Raw genomic sequence first — 20,396 nt, forward strand, 5'->3', positions numbered from 1 at the left:
AGGTTTAAAGCCTTGAGTCAGACTGTTGACTCTTTGATTGAATTTATGGTCATCATTGGAACGAGAGTTGGTTGTTTATTCGGCTAGAGCGTTGAGCGGCGAAGACTTCGGTTGTCTTACATAATAACAGCTTAACTACATCAAGCTTTTCTTGTGCATGGGAGCATACGTTGTTGGTGACGTATTTTGGCTGCAACAAGGTAGTTGTCTGAATCAATATGTGAACCACGGAATGAACCTAGGTCCAGCACACTTGAAGCGTACATTGCGTCAATCACGAAGTAATAAATCTGGTTAAGTGTTGATTGATCGTGAGATAGCAGGCTGCCTTATAAATATAGCGGTGTAAGATTCTGGTACTTCCACTTATTACACCGCAACGCAAGTTACAACCTGGATAGGGAAATATCCAGGGATGCCACATGGAGTTCAGATAGTAGGTAGGGACATGAAGATCTAAAATTTTACATAGATACCTACCGTGACGGCGATGCGTGGAGACAGTGCGATAACTTGGATTGAGGACAAGGTTTGCACTGATATTTTCCATGTTAAATTCCAAAGGTTTCCATTAAACTGCTCGATGATGACTGCCTTACAAATCAATGGAACCTTAAGTTCCACTCACACCAAAGCTGCTTTCGCTTTACTTAATTGATCGCTTTATCGGCTTCCATTGAAACAGCAAGCTAAATTTGTGGTAACCAGACTCAATTCTCTCTCTCCGTTATTCATTTACTTTAACAGAGACCTTGACCTCTACATAAATTGGTTTCTTTTAACATGGTAGCTATTTACAGTGGAAAATGAATGTCTGAGAACAAGAATTCTACTCTCTGACATTCATTTCTCGGACATTGATATACTACTTATAACGACCAAGCTGGTAACCAACAAAAATATATGAATATAGCTAACCAAACTTGGGTAGATAGGATTCATTGCATAGGTACCGTAGTAGTGAACAGATTAGTTGAAGCAGTACATTTCTCAACCAGTTAAGACTAGGTTAATTATTATAATGGACAATAACCGTCATCGGTTACGAGAAGATCAGAGTTCTATGAACCTCTTCCTACAGAAATAACAGAGCTGTCATTCTTCAAAATTAAGGACTTGGTCAAATATATAGACTCTTCAGAATGATTCACTTCAATGGACGAATCGTACCTCACAGCATTATTCACACGCTGACCACTGCGGTCCCTTCGGAAATCATTTTGGTCCGCGTATGAACAAGGCTGATCTGTGGTATTACAACGAGCCATTTTTTGTGTTCAAGTGGGCTTCACACAAAAGACCGTCGCTCCAACCTAACCTAATCTATCTACATATATAATAGTGACTTCAGTTTATTTCAGACCAAAATAGTTTGATGCGTTTGGCACGCACAATTTGTACTTCTTTGGACATTCATATGATATCGTTATCCCTACAGATAGTCTGAATAAGAAAGATTACTAAAATCGTATGTTTCTTTGCACTAGTTCTATTAATTGTTTATAAGAAATTAAAATACAACATATAATTTATAAAAAGATAAACATCTATCACTTGACTGCGTTAAAAATGTTTTGTTAGATTTTTTAGCAATTAGACGCGGGCTACAAAATTGAAATGGAATTTGACAAAAATCCGATCGTAACGAAGATAATCATGCGTCTACACTATTTGCATGACTTTTGCAAACACCTTCAGTTTTTACTAATATGGCGTTTACATTGGCCGAAAATGGCTCATTTTGAATGACCCATTTGAAAGTGTTTACATTCGTTGTAATTCGTTTGTTTTCATTTTAAACAGCTGATTTTGCAACTTGCTTGTTGATTTGATTTTTGGCCTGTGCCAAAAAAATATTGCATGAAGGTTAAATATGCTTTCAAACCTTACAATATAAACTTAAAACATATTTTTAACTTCCATTAATTACCTTTTAGGAAGTAGAAGTTCTAAAAAGAGGTGCATCGTTTTCAAGAAAATGCAACCACCAAACATTTGTTTACCTTTTTTTGTAAATATGTCAAAATGCTATGAAAAGCTTTTATTTATGGTATGTTCAATGGATTCCTTTGCACTTGGAACATATGTGGAATGCATTCGAACGTCTTTCATACAGAATGTGAGAAAATTGCTCATTTTTGCGCTTGAAATTTTATATGCAAGAATGACTCATTTTCGATTTTTGACCAAAATGAGCCATTTTCGGCCAATGTAAACGCCATATAACACATTTTAGGTTTTGATTGTAAAATTCAAAAATAATACGTATTTTTATTTAAGCATAGATAACTTGACAAAGTCTAGATAATAAACATACAGAATAAACAAACTAAGCTTTGGAAAGTTTTTTCAAACATTCTATTTTTTCACTAATGCATACAAATATGATTTCGCATTTGAACAAATACCAAAATTTATTCAGTGTAGATGCGTAATTGACTAAGCTGAATTAACACTAAATTATTTAAAAAAGCAAATTGAAAAACATATGAAATATATAAACAAAACTCTTCTTACGTTCTGCCTCAATTTTGACAGAACAACAGCAATCAATTTTTAAATTTCTGCATTTTAGTTATTTATTTGAGATTAAGGTACGATCCAAGATTCCAGCACACGTCTTTGACAATGGGTTTTTAGTGAAAACAGCAACTTTCGATAACTTTTTCAGCAACCTTATTGTTGAATTCTCAAGATATATCTCAAGATATTCATAAAATCACGAATCTGAAATCAAAAAATTTTTTGCAATTTTTAGTTTTCGAGAAAACTGGTGTTCGATTAATCGAAAAGCGGGCGCTTAAGCGCATTTTTTTACTTTTTGTCAATGTATAACATTAACAGAAAAGTAACAATTATTTGAAAAAAATATCCGATTTTCATTTTTAAATTAAAGTAAGATATCAAAATACAAAAAAAAATTGTTATTCAGAGTTCCTCTATCCAGCTCCTCCATTTGTCTTGCGTGTTTGTACATATGATTTCTCATGCGAACACATTGCATGTTGCGATTACTTTTCTTGTTAATTGACAGTTCTGTTTTGTTTGTTTTGAAAAATAAATAGATAACGAAGATGATACATATTTAACGGAAAATTCATTAACATTTATTTATTACTTTCAAATAACAAAAGATAAATTCGGGTGCACGATTTTTATTCTTCAAGGTATAAAAATGCAGAATTTGTCTATTCCTCAAAGAAAGAAAGTAGCACATCGTATTCCGTTTCCTAAAAGTAGTAAATGTTTTCAATTTATTTCCATTCATAAACTCAAAATTATGTGAAAACAACACACACCTATCAATTTCGCTATTTACACCTTTCATTTTGCACGAACGCGTGAATTTCAAACAAAATATTTTGTTTAATCAAATATTCGCATGAGAGAAACAACACGTCGCGCGAACTGTTCTTAGGAACTATAACCCCTAACATATGATTGTATACATTTGATTTGTTAGCACGAGCACGCAAGACCAAAATCGCATTTAATATAACCGCAGCCTTAGACGGCGGATGAAGTTTTTGTTAGTAATTTCAATAGTTAATAATTTTAAACATCGATATCTCGAGAAGTAAGATATATCGGTTATATTGTTGTCGAAAACTTTGCTCAGAACAATTGACACATCTAAAATCCGTTGCCTAAAAAATATCAGATTTAAATTTTAACATTCATCTTTTTCATTTAGCATCTTCAAAATGTTTCACATCTGTCAATTTAGCTTTTCGATTACCTGTATATGCATATTAAAATATGTACTATAACTTTAAAAGAAACAGATATGTACTATATATAAGTATTTCTCTCATTTTTATTTCATTTAATTATAAGTCTCACTGAACAAAATAAATATTCTTGCATCTTACCATAATACATTTGTTTAATTTTAATATATATCTAGCATACAATAATTAAAAATATTACTTACAAGTTAATTTGAAGTATTTTATAAGGCTATATTGAAAAAAATTACATGCATAAAATAATATATACATATTATAAGATTGTCAAAACAATTTTTATTCGCCCCAATCATTGCTTATATTTGGTTCTTTATGAGTATGTGAACTTTCACCTGAGCAACGTATTAAATCACAATCATCAATAAATTCAACATGCGTGAAAGGAAAGTGACCTTGACCTTTTTTCCCTTTTATCTCTCCTTCCCATTGACCATTTATATTTGTTTTTGTGACCTTTATAATATCTCCAACTTCCAGTTTTAGCGCCGTTTTATCATAAGCATTTGGAACTCGAGCTTGCTTTACGCGTGCAAAAGCAGGTAGTTTTCGCTGCAAATATTATTAAAAAGTAATTAACTGACTATAACTAAAATACAATCGATTACATTTAAATCTGATTTTTTTAGAGTATTATTTAAACGCTGACAGTTTCCATGTGCATCGCTAGACCCACTTATACGAGCTGCTGCTGCGTTTCCACCATTGCAATCACTAAATAAGGAGCGATCATGGTAACAATCATCAAAATTTTCATCGTACTAAAAAAGTTTAATTAAAGATCAGTTTTTTTATATCCATTAATTATGTTGTAAATAAATTCTTCTTTATTAAAGATCTTTCTATTACAAACCTTTTAAAGTTGTATATATAATTTGATTCAATCTAAATGTGTCGATTTAAATATAAAATTATTTGGATTCTTAAATTTAATAACCTATTTCTTGAAAAAGATTATTTAATATTGAGAAACTCGTAATAAAGAAATGAATATTTTATAACACAAATTAATTCAAAAGTGAATCACATAAAGGTACATATCGTTTTTATGTACTTTCCGGCTTTCGTTTCTATACTAAACAAATGCAAAAAGATACAAAATACACGAAGTTGCCAATACTGTTTTTGAAAATACTCTCCTTTATGATTCATACCACTTTTATATATGTTTAAATGACTTGTAATAGAATTCTCTACTATTCCACTTAAGATATCTTTGATATTCGGAAACCAAGAAAAATCTAGGCCGATTTACGACCCATGTATTGGTATTTCTCATTTCTCAAAATGTTTTTAACAAACAAATGTACTAATTAAAATCCGTTATACCGACATAATTGTTTTAATGCGCTGCTACTACATTATTGAACCGCAGCTCACCATTTGTTTGAAAACGCCTCGAGCGTGAACAAATTTATTTTGCTGGTTTAGAATCGTTGCAAAACACCCACAGTGGACTGCTGTTGAGTTTCACATTTTAACATCATTGCTAATATGGCTTTACCATTTTCCTTGTTATTTCAATACGTTTATTTTTTTAAACATTTGTCAAATTATATGCGTTCCAACAAAAACAAATATTTACTAAGGATAAGCAATCATGCAATATTTTATATATGTGATCTAGTCTTACCCCAATGGCATAATATATTACGCAAAGATTTTGCGTAATTATATTCAGCACAACATCAAAGTGTTTACCACAATAACTGATTCTAAACAATCTTCACAAACTATGGTCTCAAATGAACGACTTTTTAGACTGAACTCGTAACACAAACGCTTAACAGCTGCTAGTAAGTTTATCAATGCGCTCTTGTCTTGCTGATTTGAAAATCGTTATGTCACAAAAAACTGTTCACAAGTATATTCCGATTTTTAACTAGACAGATATAACTCAACTTATTGTAAGCAGTGCAAATAAGGTATTTGTCAAAAATAACAATTTTCCAGTGATATGTTATACCGGGATAGGCGATTGAAGTGTTTCCTATTTAAATTACAAAAATTTGTAGAAATAAAATATTTCAAAATTCATTCACTCCACCTCGATGTGGCCATCATTTGGTTTTACTTTGACTGTGACCTTCAAACGGTTCAAAAATGAATTGCATGCTTCACGAATGTGATCTTTCCGTATATTGGCCCATTCCTGAGCAATAGCTTTCTTCAGCGCATCCATACTGGCATATTTTTTAGTCCTCACCTTGCTCTCCAAAATTACTCAGATGGAATAATCCAGCAGATTTGCATCTGGTGAATTCGAAAGTAATTGTGTGGACGAAATGAAGTGTATAACATGATTTTTTAACCATTCTTGATCCGCACGAGCTTTATGTGATCGAGACTGATACCGAGTCTTGTTGAAACGTCCATGGTCTACGATCGAAATATTTGCGTACCTACGGCTCTAAAGCAACTTTCAAAACATTTTCCCGATTGACTTTCCTGATCTTTTAGACTTTGACACCAGGCTTGATCAAAACCACTGAAGAACATCCACTGGCGGTCATAGCTACCCATACCATTACTTGAGGTGGAAAATTACTTCGGATGGCCATTTGTAGTCTCAAATTTTAGACAGTGCTTTCAGTTAATTAATTATGAACACTGAGAGTTTTGGAACTCTCAATTTTTCCCATCAGATAACACAATGTTTGGAAATGCGCCACGTTCGTTCAAAGGTAACAACACATTTACTACTTCGAGCCTAACTTTTTGTTGCTTTGGTGTAAGATCTTGTGCCTTTTGGAACTTGTAAGGCTTTATCTCGAGCTCACTTAGGAATATGCGTCGGATGCTTCGCTGAGACACTTTCAGTTATTTGGCCATTTGATTACCACTAGGACGTGGATTTCATTTAAGTCGAGCCTTCACTTTCAAAACCATTTCAGGTTATGTTGCTGTCTTTTTCATCCAGCACCTTATCGTTTGGGGGCGCTGTCTGTACTATTATAACGATTTATCGTACGATACACAAACATTTTATTCACTTTGTGGTGTTTAAGCTCACAAAGTATAGCTGGTTGCGATTTTCCAGCCAAATATAACGCAATTACACTATTACGTTTGAATTTTATTTCGAATAAATTTTGTTATATAAAGCTGAGACGCAAATGCTTGATAGCTTGTAAGCAATATAAACAGCTGTCATTCGTATGAATTTCACGTAGTTGGCAATATCAGTGTGACAAATGTAACTTCAATCACCTAACACTATATTTGATATCACTGGTCACTGAATAGTAAAAATGTTTGTATTCCTTAAATTTTATATTTATTATAACAGAATAACAGATTGTTAAGTTAAACAATCGAATCAACATGTTTATTTACATGTAATTTTTAGTTGTTTTAATCACTGTGTTTTTTAATTAAAACTTTAACATTAAACATTTTACCAAAAGTTTAGCATACTACATAAAAGCAATATAAAGGCCTAATATATACAAAACAAAGTATATATACGAGCTTACCTCGTAGTTGGTTCAGGTGCAGATTGCAGGAAAATGATTTGTGACGATAAAAAATTCTTACGCAACAATGTTCGTAGGTCGGTGTTATATAAAAAACGAATATAAAATTTTTATGCAATATTGAGATGAATCTCAAAAAATCAATGTTAAAGCATCATAATTTCTCAACTTATTTAAGACAACAAGCATATAAGATGCCAAATTAAACGATGTTTAATATTGGATGTGTTTTGAAGGTTTTTTGCACGAAATGTCGATGTATAATGAAAACAGAAGCCCATATCATTATATTTCATGACGAAATGAAAGTGTTTCAAAACGAAAAATTTGTTTATGTATATAATATGAAAACAATATAAAAATTCAATAAATTAAAAATAGTTAAACATGCATTTTGATTTACTTGTATGAAAATTATTTGAATTAAACAAATACATATTTTTTTTGTATATTTCCTCTACCGATCAGACTTCTCTTGAAGTGTTTAAAAGCTTAAGCTTAACTTGCAAGCAGTTTTCATTATGCTTGTAATCGTTCAAAAGTATTACTAATATTATCTATTACGTACTTCTAAAATATGTTCAATTATTTTAAATAATTAAATAATTAAAACTAATATTAAATAATGTCAATAATGAATTATACAATATTTCCTGTAATCCGTTACATAAAAATTTTTTGTGACATGCATAAATATTTAATATTTTGATAGTCACTCAAAAAAGCTCATTCTGATATATTATTATCCAAGAATATCAAAATTTGTTGAATAAGTGTGAATAAGGATATATATACAAGGAATATTGTATTAGTTTTATATTTCAAGTTTGAGTACCTTTTGTACATAGGGTACAGGAATTTGACCTGTTTGTCCTAGTGAATTTTTGGCAGTCCACCATTGATCTTCATCCTTTCTTATAACAGTAAGAATATCACCACGTCGGAACGGTAAATCATCCTGGTCCTGAATATAAAACAAAAAACAATGTTAGCTTTGACTTTTTCTAAGCATACTACTAATCACGTTTAACGAAACTTCATTAGTAGAATTTATATGCATCCGATTGGTATATTCCAATCTACAACCAATGTTTCATATAAACTATATAATTAGGCAACCAAATTTAATACATATAGTTCACAAAATAAGCACTATTTTCTTGAATGAATTTATGTGAAGATGTGTTTATGAAAGATTAAATACATTTTGACAAATTTTAATAAAGCTTTGCATAGATAACATTTTATTTAATAAAGTTTTGCAGGGATAATGTTTATTACACGACTTTTGGTGTAAAAGTCAAGTAAAATTAAAATAACAATTTACGCAAAAAGTATGGGAACGGTTTCAAGCACAAACATAAGAACACATTAACTTTTACTCTTACTGATCGTTGAACAAATGATGGTTTTTAAGATTTTATATATAATTCTTATTAGTTAAAACAATAGATAAATTTTATTTATATTCCGTAGTATGTGAAATATTTATTCTTCAAATATATTTTATATCACAGTTTGTGTGGAATATTCTATATGTTAGACATTAACTAACTACTTAAAAAGTTTGTAGTGACGTGGAAGATACGAGCACCATTCAGATATCAGTTAGGTTGGTTCAGTAATTCTATCTAGTTCTATTTGGGAAAGTAATTATATGATCGCTGAGATTGCTACTAAATGTGTTTATTGAATGCTTTTATACTATCCTCCGCAACGTCATTACTTACACAAATTTATCTTTGTGTCATCCAGATCCAAATAATTTTGACTATTCGAATAACTTGAAAATTCAATTAAATAAGAAATTATTTCAACATACAAATTTTGGGCTAATAATAAAAATGTTATTTCATTGTCAGATGTTTTCTAGCCAAATATATGGCTGTCCATTTCGCGTTTAATGTGAATAGTAAAACAAATATATAATATATTAGAACTTAGTGTTATTCTACTTACTGTTCCCTCGAAGTCAAATTTTCCAATTACTTTTTCTATTTTCTTCGAAGCTGGCCGTTTCAAAGGAGTTGTATCTAAATAATGTAAAGTATAAAATGTAAGCAATTTCGACAAATTTTCAAAAGATTGGTCCCCAATGCGATATACAATGTTTTCGTTCTTCTGAATTTTATTTATTATGTAATTACTAACTTTTGTATCTTCCCTAAATTAATTTTTTTAAATAATTAACTGAGTATATACGACTTTAATAACGTTATAGCACACCTTACACATAAAACGTAATCACCAGCAATAGAGTTACTATCTCGTACTAAAAACACGCCTCGCTCCCTTTCATTCATCAGTACTTCTGTTGCTTCCTGACGTGACATTGAGCCGAAATACCAACTGTCAATAAAAGATATTGGTTTGGATATAATTAAAATTTTAATTGGAAAAATAAACAAAAAAATTGTTTTGTTCTTTTGCCATATACAAGACAAACTTGTAGACACAATACTTAATTCTACATATTTACAATATTTGAATAATTTTTGAAGACTTCACAAAATTATAAAGAAACAGTAATATAATACTTAACTATAGACTTGTTAAAATAATCAGAATCATAATTGAAAATACGAACTCATTTTCAAACAACACAACTTGAGATATATTTATTTTTCTACTAATTGCACACATCTAAATCGTAATTACCGATACTCCATGTAAAAAAATTTTATCTATATTTTTCTTTTAATTTTTAGAAACCACATAGCTTGCATTAACATATATATGTAAATATATGAATAACTGCACTCACTTATATTAACATACATTAGTTTAATGTGTAATTACCTATTTCTATTAGATACATCAAATGTGTCCATTATTTGGCGAAAATACTGTAAACTACGATAATCGGAGTTATAATTGCACTCCTCGTCCCAACAAAACAACTTAAAGGTTTGTAAAGTCAACTAACGAACTAGAACGCTAAGATAACAACGTTGTTATACACAACAGATTTGTTATTGATTGTTGAAAACAATAATTATTGACATAAGTGTGAACATGATATGCTATACAATATCAACTCCATTTGCAATATTACTTAATATTTCTTTGCTTCTTTAATATATAAGATATATAGTAATAGTAGTAGTAGTAATAGTATTTTAGCTTTATTTAGCTTCATTTTAAATATGCATTATTGGAATTTATAACACTTATACGTATATAAAGCTTACAGTTATGACATTTTCGACGTCTGACGGAAGTTTGGATTAATCTTTTAACAACTTATATTAAAAATGTGTAATAACATCTGGAATGTCTAATTTAACAATATAAATATTAAATTAAATTACTTTAACAAGAGGGACAAATTTCATATTAACTAATCCATTTATTATCCTTAGACTGTATTTGAACTCATTTTTAATCAAAGCTGTTAACAATCTCCAGTTGAGGTCATCCAGTATTTGCATGATTTCATGGACGTCGAGTGCAAGGTTTACCAAAGTACAACATTCTGTGGTCTTTAAAAATTAGGTATTCGCCTACTAAATGCATTACAGCGGAACAGAAATTGGTTCTCTACAGCAATGATAAACAAAAGTGATCATGGAGTAAGAAATATTAGTCTGCTCAAAATACTTCGAAAATAAATATTCATCAAATAACGTAAACTATCTATTTATTGGGATCATTAAGAAATCATTTCTTAAGCTCCCCCCGGAAAACACCGATAATTTATAAAGTGAGTTGTCATTTACTTGACAAATTAAATGTTTCACTTAAATAGAAAGTTGAGAACTGATATAAAAATATAGGTATGAAGTGTTCCAGTATGCTAAGGGAAGGTCCTACATATGTTTGGTGCCATCCAAAAGATTTGCAGCTTAAATGGGATATATTGTCACTCTCATCATATTCTCCTTCTAATAATTATGTGTTCTAATATTTTAGGAGCAAAATATTTGCATCAAATGTTGTCAAAAATTATTTAAGAAAACATATAATACATTTTGTGAATATTTACTGCTATGATTATTCATTAAATTTAATAAACGAAGTATCTTTCGGGGCAATCTTATAGGATAAAAACAAATTATTTTTGCCAATAAATAATGCACAGTATGTCTTTAAAAAAATATTTTATGTGTATGTACTAGGATGAAGTATAAACAGAAGCAAATGAAGTACGCAAAGATGCATCGGAACTGGAAACCGATTAACGTGGACGACCAATGCAAACGCTTGAAGGACAATGATTAACGGATAAGCACCTAGAATATCCAGACCCTCTATAGGAAAGATGCCTCTATCCAACTGCCGGAAGCCGTCAATAAATATAAGACTGACGTCACCGCAAGGTTGCTATAAAAGAGCAAATTGTGATATCTGCTACATATGCCTTGCGAATAGATATGAATTTGATACGATTTTGTGGCTAGCAAGAGACTGTGAAAATCAGTCCAAATTGGTGATTCAAATTGGAAAAGCTTACTACAATCCATATCAAGAAAAGTTTCTCATCATCTGTGATCACGACAGACAGACAAGGACTACACGAATCGTCCGTCAATAATATCAGGATATGAAAAAGGTAGAGAGGCCCCTATACAGACGAAAGAAATAAAATCAATAAAAGGCGCGAAAAGTTAACCGCATCTGTCTGAATCAAGGCTTTAAGTCTGGAGCATAAAACTGTAAGGATGAAAATGGTAATCTGGATACGAGTACGTACTGATGGCACAGGAGGAATATTTCTTTAAACTACTATCTGACGATGATAATATTCTGCCTTTAGAGAAATGCTGTCGTAGCCCCTAAACGAAAATGATGGTGTTGAAATTCCATCACCTATTCATATCGAAGTGCGTGTTACTATACAGAGACGAAAGAATATGTAGAATTGTTCACGGTTGGCGGCGATATGCTAATAGTGAGCATGCAACATCATATCTGCAGAATATGGTTGGTTGAAAGTATGCCCAGCGATTGGAATATCAGTACCCTTTATCCAGTTTTGAAAGAGGGAGATCCGACTATATAAAAACGAGTCTCAAAAAGTATATCTTTGTAATGTTACTTACGATAAAAATACCAAATATTCCCTGTGAAAATGATCGAAAAACCGGTCATACAAAATTCGCTCATTCGAAGTTTTGGGAATACTTGGCTAATGTTTTTACAATAGAGAAAGTGATAGTAGTGAAAGTGATCCTCCTTTCTCACTAATATCTTATGAAATTCCACGTAACTGAGTTAAAATTTATAGAAATGATTAATTTTGAACTTAAATTAAAGAAATCGCCTGGATTTGATATGATTTCTACTGAAATGTTTATTCAGATATCTGTCAAATATATCTATAAACTAACTAATCTATAATATAAGTCGTACGACTGACACATAGATGATGCTGCCATTGTCAAATCCATATGTCGTTTATGAAGTACCAACCTTCAAAAGACTATGTGTAAAATTTCATGACATTTACACACAGCCGTTTTAGTGAAGTTACTTTTGTTATTTTCAAAACAATGGATTCAAAACAATTTGTAATTTACTTCGACGTGTTTCAGTTGACAGATCAGATATAATATTTACTTTAACTGATTTTGTCAGTGTTGCATAACACGCTCTCTGTCATTTTTTCTGCCAATATCGTAAGTGCTTTGAAAAATAAACCACACGCGTTTGATGGGTATATAGCTTTTGAGGACCAACATTGAATACTTCTGAGCTACAAAGATGTACCGTCATCAAGATACATCAAAATTTCCATGTGTTGTCTGTCTGGCCAACGACGATTCTATACCTTAACTATGTGTTTGATTTCTATTTGAACCGTTATGTTCAGTATTGCAAAAAAAAAGTATGTCAGATTCCATTTATTGTAAGCCTGCGAAGTGCTTTCAATATATCTCGGATGATGATTGAGGTTCGACACATGTGTAAGGCTGATTCTGCTATAGTTGGCGCAAATCATCGGGTCGCCTCTTTTAAAACAGATTCCCATCGATGTACATAATTCATCCAAGCATATTCTGCAGATAAGATGATGCATACTTACTATTAGCATTGGAGTATGTTGGAAATGTATAATCATAATTGAATAGTAGGCTATTCTTATTTGATTAACTGTATTTAACATTTTGTAAAAATATAGAAATAGATTAACTTTTGACTTCCGATAAGAATAAAGTTAAATTGTAAAAACACAAATTAACAGTTGGCGACGAGGAAATGGATGCTCAGGCACTCGCGACAGTTCTAAGAGAGTTCTCATTAGCAAATCAAGAATTTTTTGAGAAAATATTAAACAAAAATGAAGAAGTATTGAGAAGAGTGATTAACGGGAAAAAATCCGCTAATTCAACTCCAACCTTTCGACGGTTTGAGAGAAATGTTGAAAAGTGGTCGATATATATTCAGCAGATGCATCAACATTTTGTGGCACATCAAGTGAAAGACGATGTATTAAAACGCGCATGTTTCCTTTCGTGGATAGGTACAGAGACATTTGAACTTATTCAAAAGTTATGTGACAATAATATAGAGAATAAGTCTTTTGGTGAACTACTAGCAAAATTGGATAATCATTTTGCGGAAAAACAGCATATATTAGCAGCACGTTTTAAATTTCATTTAATACGAATGAAAGCAAATCAATCATATGCTGAGTGGGTGGCAGAACTGCGTGGTGCGGCTAAAGAGTGCATGTTCCTATGTACTAGTGAAACTTGCCAGCAATCGTTTATAGATAATTGTATACGAGATATGGTTGTGATACACACACCACACGATAAAGTCCGTAGTGCCGCGTTGCAGAAAACAAACCCATCGCTAGAGGAAGTACTGCAGATAGCAGCAATATATGAAGCAACGGTTAAAACTTGTAACGAAATTAGAGGTGAAGATATCAGTCAAACAGTTAATGAAGTTAATCACAGTTCAAGTAAGAAAGTTAAACAGAATCGAAGTAATATTAAGTCCCGAAATTCAGTGAAGGGAGGACAATCGTGTCCAGCTTGTGGGAAAGCACATCAAAGAAATCAATGTTATCATTACAAGAACAAAACAAAGTGTCGGTTATGTACAAAGCAAGGTCATATTGCTGCAGTTTGTCAATCAGCAGTGACAGGTATTCAGCAGAATTCTAATTTTAAGGTTCGAAGACAGGAACAAAATAGAGCAAGAGATGTATATTCTATGAGTGATGTTTCATTTGAGTCAATTAATGCGAATGAAACAACGGAAGTTAAATCAGTTGATTCGCAACTTAGTTCATCTAAAATTTTCGTTGACCTCAATATAAATAACGAAATTTTAACATTTCAAGTAGATACTGGTGCAACATGTTCCTTAATTGGTTTGGCGGCATATAAACAACTGGGTAGACCTAGTTGTGGGCCTACGAATAAAGTTCTGAGAGCGTATGGAGGAGCTGTTATTTTTCTTAAGGGTTCTCTCAGAGTAAATGTCAAGTATGGAAATATTACTCGAAGGCTTGAGATACTTGTAGTTAACGATGAATATGTTACTAACATACTGGGATTGGATTTGTTTACAGTATTAAATTTCAAACTGCAGTTACCTGTTATTGAATGTTATGCAAATAATCCTTGTGACAGTCAACAAAGTTTAACCGCATCTCTACATGAACTCAGATGTCAACATGCTAACATTTTTTCTTCGAAATTGGGGCGTTGTACGTTGTTCAAAGCTGAAATCAGATTGAAGTCAGATGCTAAGCCTAAATTCTTTAAACCATACAACCTGCCGTTTGCGAAAAGAGAAGACGTTCGCATCGAAATTGATCGGTTGGTAAATATTGGAGTTTTGAAAGCTATCAGAAGCAGCGTCTGGGCCGCTCCTATAGTTGTAGTGTCAAAGCCAAATGGAAAATTACGTATTTGTGCAGATTTCAGAATTGGTGTGAACTCGCAAATTGAGATTGACAGGTATCCAATTCCTATAGTTGAGGAACTTTTTTATAAACTTCAAGGAGGACAATTTTTCACAAAAATTGATCTTAGTGAAGCGTACTTGCAAGTAGAATTGTCTGACGCAACAAAAGAATTTCTAGTCATTAATACGCCATTTGGTTTGTTCCAGTTTCAACGATAGCCATTCGGTATTGCCAGTGCTCCTGGCATATTTCAACGTCTTATGGAAGAAGTAACCGCTGGAATACCGAACTGTGCAGTCTATTTAGATGATATAATCGTAACAGGTCGAAATAATAAAGAACATTTGAATAATGTTTTCAAAATTTTTCAACGTTTGGAAGAATACGGCTTGACATGTAAAAGCGAAAAATGTAGTTTTGCGCAAGAGCAGGTAGATTATGTTGGACACGTAATCAATGTGAATGGATTAATGCCCACAGGAAAACGTGTAGAGGCAATCAAATTAATGCCGCGTCCTCGTAATATTCAAGAAGTTGAAGCTTTCATTGGAAAAGTTAATTATTATAACAAATTCATTAAACAGTTTTCCATATTAGCTGCTCCTTTAAATGAACTAAGGAAAAAGAATGCTGTGTTTAAATGGACAGCATATCATGAAGATGCTTTTCAAGCATTGAAAAATGCTATGATCAAAGCTACGGAACTCGTTCATTATGATGATAAGAAGCCTATAGTGTTAGCAGTAGATGCATCTAAGTATGGAATCGGCGCAGTAATTTCACATCGTTATGCTGATGGTTCAGAGAAGCCAATCGCGTATGCTTCAAAAAAATTAAACAGCAGCCAAGAACGCTATTCTCAAATCGAAAAAGAGGCATTAGCAATAATTTATGGAGTGACCAAGTTTCATCAATATCTTTATGGAAGACGTTTTGAATTAATAACTGATCATCAAGCGTTGACAACACTGTTTAATCCGAATAGAAAGTTGCCAGTGATGGCGTTGCATCGTTTACAGCGTTGGGCTATTGTACTTCAAGCATATGAATATATTATACGGTTCAAAAGTTCATCTCAGAATGCTAACGCTGATGCTCTTTCCAGATTGCCGTGTGGGGATGACATACAATTTGATAGAAAGGAAGTTGTGATGTTAGATGATGTCGATACTGTTTATCAAAATGCTGTGGATTATCTTCCAGTAAATGCAACATTAGTAAAGGATATGACTGCTAATGACAACACTCTTCAACGTGTCAGCAGATATGTACAAGATGGCTGGCCTGAACAATTGCCGAAATCTGAAGGTAGTATCAAACCGTACTTTAATCGCAGATTTTGCTTATCATTTCAGAATGGAGTGTTACTTCTTCAGGCTGAATATACTAGAGTGGTGCTACCGAAAGCACTGCAATCTCAAGTATTAAATTTGTTACACGAGGGTCATTGGGGTAAAGGTCGTATGAAACAGATGGCAAGACGATATGTGTGGTTTCCTCTTATTGATAAAGCCATAGAACGTATTCATGATGATTGTTCATCTTGTCAACAAGGTGCAAGTCAACCAAAGCGAGAATTTTCTGCATGGCCAGAACCTAGTAGGCCGTGGGAAAGAGTTCATTTGGATTTCGCGGGTCCATTCTTTAAACGTATGTGGCTCATAGTTGTGGATGCATATTCAAAATTTCCATATATTGTGGAACTATCAACAATAACAGCTGTAACAACAGTTGGAGCTCTACAAAAAATTTTTTCTATCGAAGGTCTTCCGTGCAATATCGTGACAGACAACGGAACACAATTCACGTCCAATGAATTTCAAAAGTTTTGTGAAATGAACACAATTCAGCACCTCACGTCTGCTCCTTTTCATCCGGCTTCGAATGGGTTAGCGGAAAGACATGTGAGAACTTTTAAGGAAGCAGTAACAAAAATTATGAAAGAGGAACAACATATTGACAAAGCGTTGTATAAATATCTTACAACGTATAGAACTACTCCAAACTTAGCAACTGATAAATCGCCAGCAGAGTTGTTACATGGGCAACCAAGAACCATTTTATCGGCGTTGTTCCCGAAAGACTATGAAAAACTCAAAATAGAAGTAAATTCGGAGTTGGAGAGAAAGTGTTAGCTCGTAATTATTCGGGATCGCATAAATGGATCAGAGGCGTGATACAGAAATTGCTGGGAAATAAAATGTATTTTATTCAAACTGAAAATGGTTACATAAAACGACATCAAAATCAAATACGTCGAAATTTATCGTCATCGCATTCAAATCAGCTTAGGGCAGATAATATTGATATTGATTTAGATTTTGGTATTCGGACACCACCGGTTGAGGAAACAACAATTACTACTGGATCCGACCCGGAACATAGTCAAACAGAGAAAGACGACAAAATGGGGACCGATGAAACAATAATCACTACTGGATCTGACTTGAAACAAAATCAAAGAGAGAAAGACGACAAAGCGGAGTCCGACGACAGATATGGGTCCACACACACTGATCAGTTGCCAGTTCAATTAAGACGGTCGGTTAGAAGGAGAAGACAACCTGTTCGTTTTAATCTTGAATAAACAAAATTCAATGTCATGTTAAACATTACTTTAGTGGTTTCAAAAATTAGGTCCAAGAGAATGTTGGAAATGTATAATCATAATTGAATAGTAGGCTATTCTTATTTGATTAACTGTATTTAACATTTTGTAAAAATATAGAAATAGATTAACTTTTGACTTCCGATAAGAATAAAGTTAAATTGTAAAAACACAAATTAACAGAGTACTAACGGGGCACTGTGCCATTGCACCTATGCTCCAACGGTAACGATTTCCAACTAGTGGATTATGCAATATGAAGAGGAGGTAGAATCTTTCAACCACTTCCTGTGTCTCTGTCCAGGACTGCAGACAAGGCGATTTCAATGTCTTGGAAATCGCTTTTTCACTGGCTTGGAAGTGATAATGAAAGCAAACTTATCGAAACTCCTCAACTTCATCTGGAAAACCAAATGGTTTAACAAGGATTACATAGGTTAGCAACTCCCATAATTTTTGAAGGCATCACAATTGGCAATATGTGTCTCCGAATGAAAGTGCTCACAACTATCAGCACGCGCTTTCCGAACCTAACCTAACCTACTATTAGCATACCGCCGCTAGCTTGAACAATTCTGCAGGTAGGCCATCTGTACCTTCCACTTTGTTGATCTTTAGTCTCTGTATACTAACACGCATTTCCATATGCATAGGTAGTGGATTTTCAACACCATCATTTTCGTTTAGTAACGAAAATTGTCCGTGAGTCAGACGGTTGACTTTTTGATTCTTGTTTCTACATACCTCAATTTTCTCTCGCTCGCACCTTTGATGATCTCGGAAGGTGTGAGGAATCTGGTGCTACATTCTACCATTTATTACGCCGCAGCAAAATTCATCAGCCTTAGACCGTTATTAGATTTAGGCTCATTAAGTGTTTTTGACCGTTTCCTTTATTTTGACCTGTGCGTTAAAATTACCAAGAACAGTTTCAATAACATGAGACTACGAACATAAATTTCTGCGAGTATTAGCGTAGAAGGTATCTTTGATCAAGTCGTCCATTTCTTTTGAACGACATTGTAAACATTAGGATAAGTATTAGGGTGATATTACAAAATTTTCCCTTCATTTGGATAATAGCAAACGTTTTGTTTGTTTATGAGAACCCATTAACTGAGTTCGAGAATCTCCTTCTAATCGTTAAATCGCATCCATATTCAACCCTATTCGCATGCAGCTGTAGTTAATATCATAGTTTTTGCTCATAGAGCAGTCTTGTGTAGTCCATCGTATTTACTGGATGATGCGGACGTTAACTTAATATTTATTTGTGGGTTATAATGCTTTTTGCGCAACCTTAATTTAAAGTGCTTGGTATAGAACTCGCTGTACGCACTATTAGTTCACTTCACCATGGGTGCCAGATGACCATTCACGTGGAGGCTGTGCGACATCTTGGATTGAGGATGACAGAAATTGCATTGGGATTCTGCAAGTTATATGCGATCAGACACGTTGCTTGCGTACATACTCGCAGGGCTCGCGGTACCCTCTTAAATCCCAATCCCTACATAACAAATAAGGCAAAACAAAGCATGTTAGAAAATTATCGTCTAGAGTCTCCATAAAAAATCAACTCAAATCGGTTTACCCTATTAGCAGGTATTAGCAGAACAAGAAATAGAGATGATTCACTTATTATATCATTAAACGCATCATAAACTTTCATTTCAAAATGTGATCCAACGTTTTCCCACAACTAAAAATGGAAGTTGGGCAAAAACAAATAGACGAAAAGCAAATAATGATACACAAATTAATTTTGAAGCCAATTTATAGCACTTGTTCCCATGAGCATTTTGGCTTTAGCCAATTACGATATTTTTGTGTTAGATTTGCACCCGCAATTTGCGACTGCATTGTGCGGCAAGTTTCTTGATGTCGTTATTAATACTATGCCAACAGCAGTTTTACTAGCGAGCTACTTCATCTTAATTTGGCCTTTATGGATAAGCTTCACGACTAGCCTTCATGGTGAAGCTTCGAGACTGAGTTATACAACGAACGAGATACAACGCCTCGAGTATTGTCTGTCTGCAAACAAATCCAATCATCTCAAATAAAGAGAGATGAGATATTTATGACAAAAATAAGGAAACAAGCCATGTTAAAATTATGTGATATTTTTTGCCCACCCTTCTAAAACACAAATTTTTACTCCCTGTAGTGTGTGATCGTTTTTAAAGTGCTCTTGTAGTAATCCGATATTGATAAGAGTATCATAATTTTCTATCTGATAATAGTGCTCACACTTATCAAACTCAGAATCTGTTGTACCAAGCAAGTATTTGAGTGATCGGCAAATTTATGAAAATGTATTTTATCATGTATTTTATGTATTCAGGACTAAATGTATGTATGTATTTATTTAGTCAGGACTAAACACGAAAAAGCACACAAATTTAATACAGGAAAGCTATGTACAGCTCAATACCAGAACGATTACGTAGAAGCAATCAAAAATCGTATTGAAACAGATATATTAAATATTAATACGAAAAGTGTAGACGAGATAGCAAAAGAAACAACAAAGGTGAGCATACAGCTACAAGGATTTAAGAAAGCAAAAAACAAACCATGGATGTCGCAGGAGACATAGGAATTAATAGAGCAACCCAAAATACTAAAAATCAGAATGCTAAATCAAAATAATCTTTTTCGAGAAGACTATAGTGAGCTATCAAAACGAATAAAGAAAT

General features: G+C 33.0%; 3 protein-coding genes across 3 annotated transcripts; 2 read left to right on the forward strand and 1 right to left on the reverse strand.

Annotated features, from left to right (window-relative positions):
- Positions 1-3,824: 3,824 nt before the first annotated feature.
- On the reverse strand, positions 3,825-10,161 carry LOC119679000 (adapter molecule Crk). The gene is made up of 6 exons (XM_038091138.1): positions 10,022-10,161; positions 9,449-9,571; positions 9,182-9,386; positions 8,058-8,186; positions 4,355-4,507; positions 3,825-4,298 (listed from the first exon to the last, which is right to left on the reverse strand). The coding sequence occupies exons 1-6, from the start codon at positions 10,051-10,053 to the stop codon at positions 4,026-4,028; spliced, it is 915 nt and encodes a 304-aa protein (XP_037947066.1). The 5' UTR covers positions 10,054-10,161; the 3' UTR covers positions 3,825-4,025.
- Positions 10,162-13,420: 3,259 nt separating this feature from the next.
- On the forward strand, positions 13,421-15,304 carry LOC119675180 (uncharacterized protein K02A2.6-like). The gene has a single exon (XM_038086367.1). The coding sequence runs from the start codon at positions 13,421-13,423 to the stop codon at positions 15,302-15,304; it is 1,884 nt and encodes a 627-aa protein (XP_037942295.1).
- Positions 15,305-15,346: 42 nt separating this feature from the next.
- On the forward strand, positions 15,347-17,221 carry LOC119675184 (uncharacterized protein K02A2.6-like). The gene has a single exon (XM_038086374.1). The coding sequence runs from the start codon at positions 15,347-15,349 to the stop codon at positions 17,219-17,221; it is 1,875 nt and encodes a 624-aa protein (XP_037942302.1).
- The last annotated feature ends 3,175 nt before the right edge of the window (positions 17,222-20,396 follow it).

This window comes from Teleopsis dalmanni, chromosome 2 (genome assembly GCF_002237135.1).
Source record: "Teleopsis dalmanni isolate 2A chromosome 2, ASM223713v2, whole genome shotgun sequence".
NCBI lineage: Eukaryota > Metazoa > Arthropoda > Insecta > Diptera > Diopsidae > Teleopsis > Teleopsis dalmanni.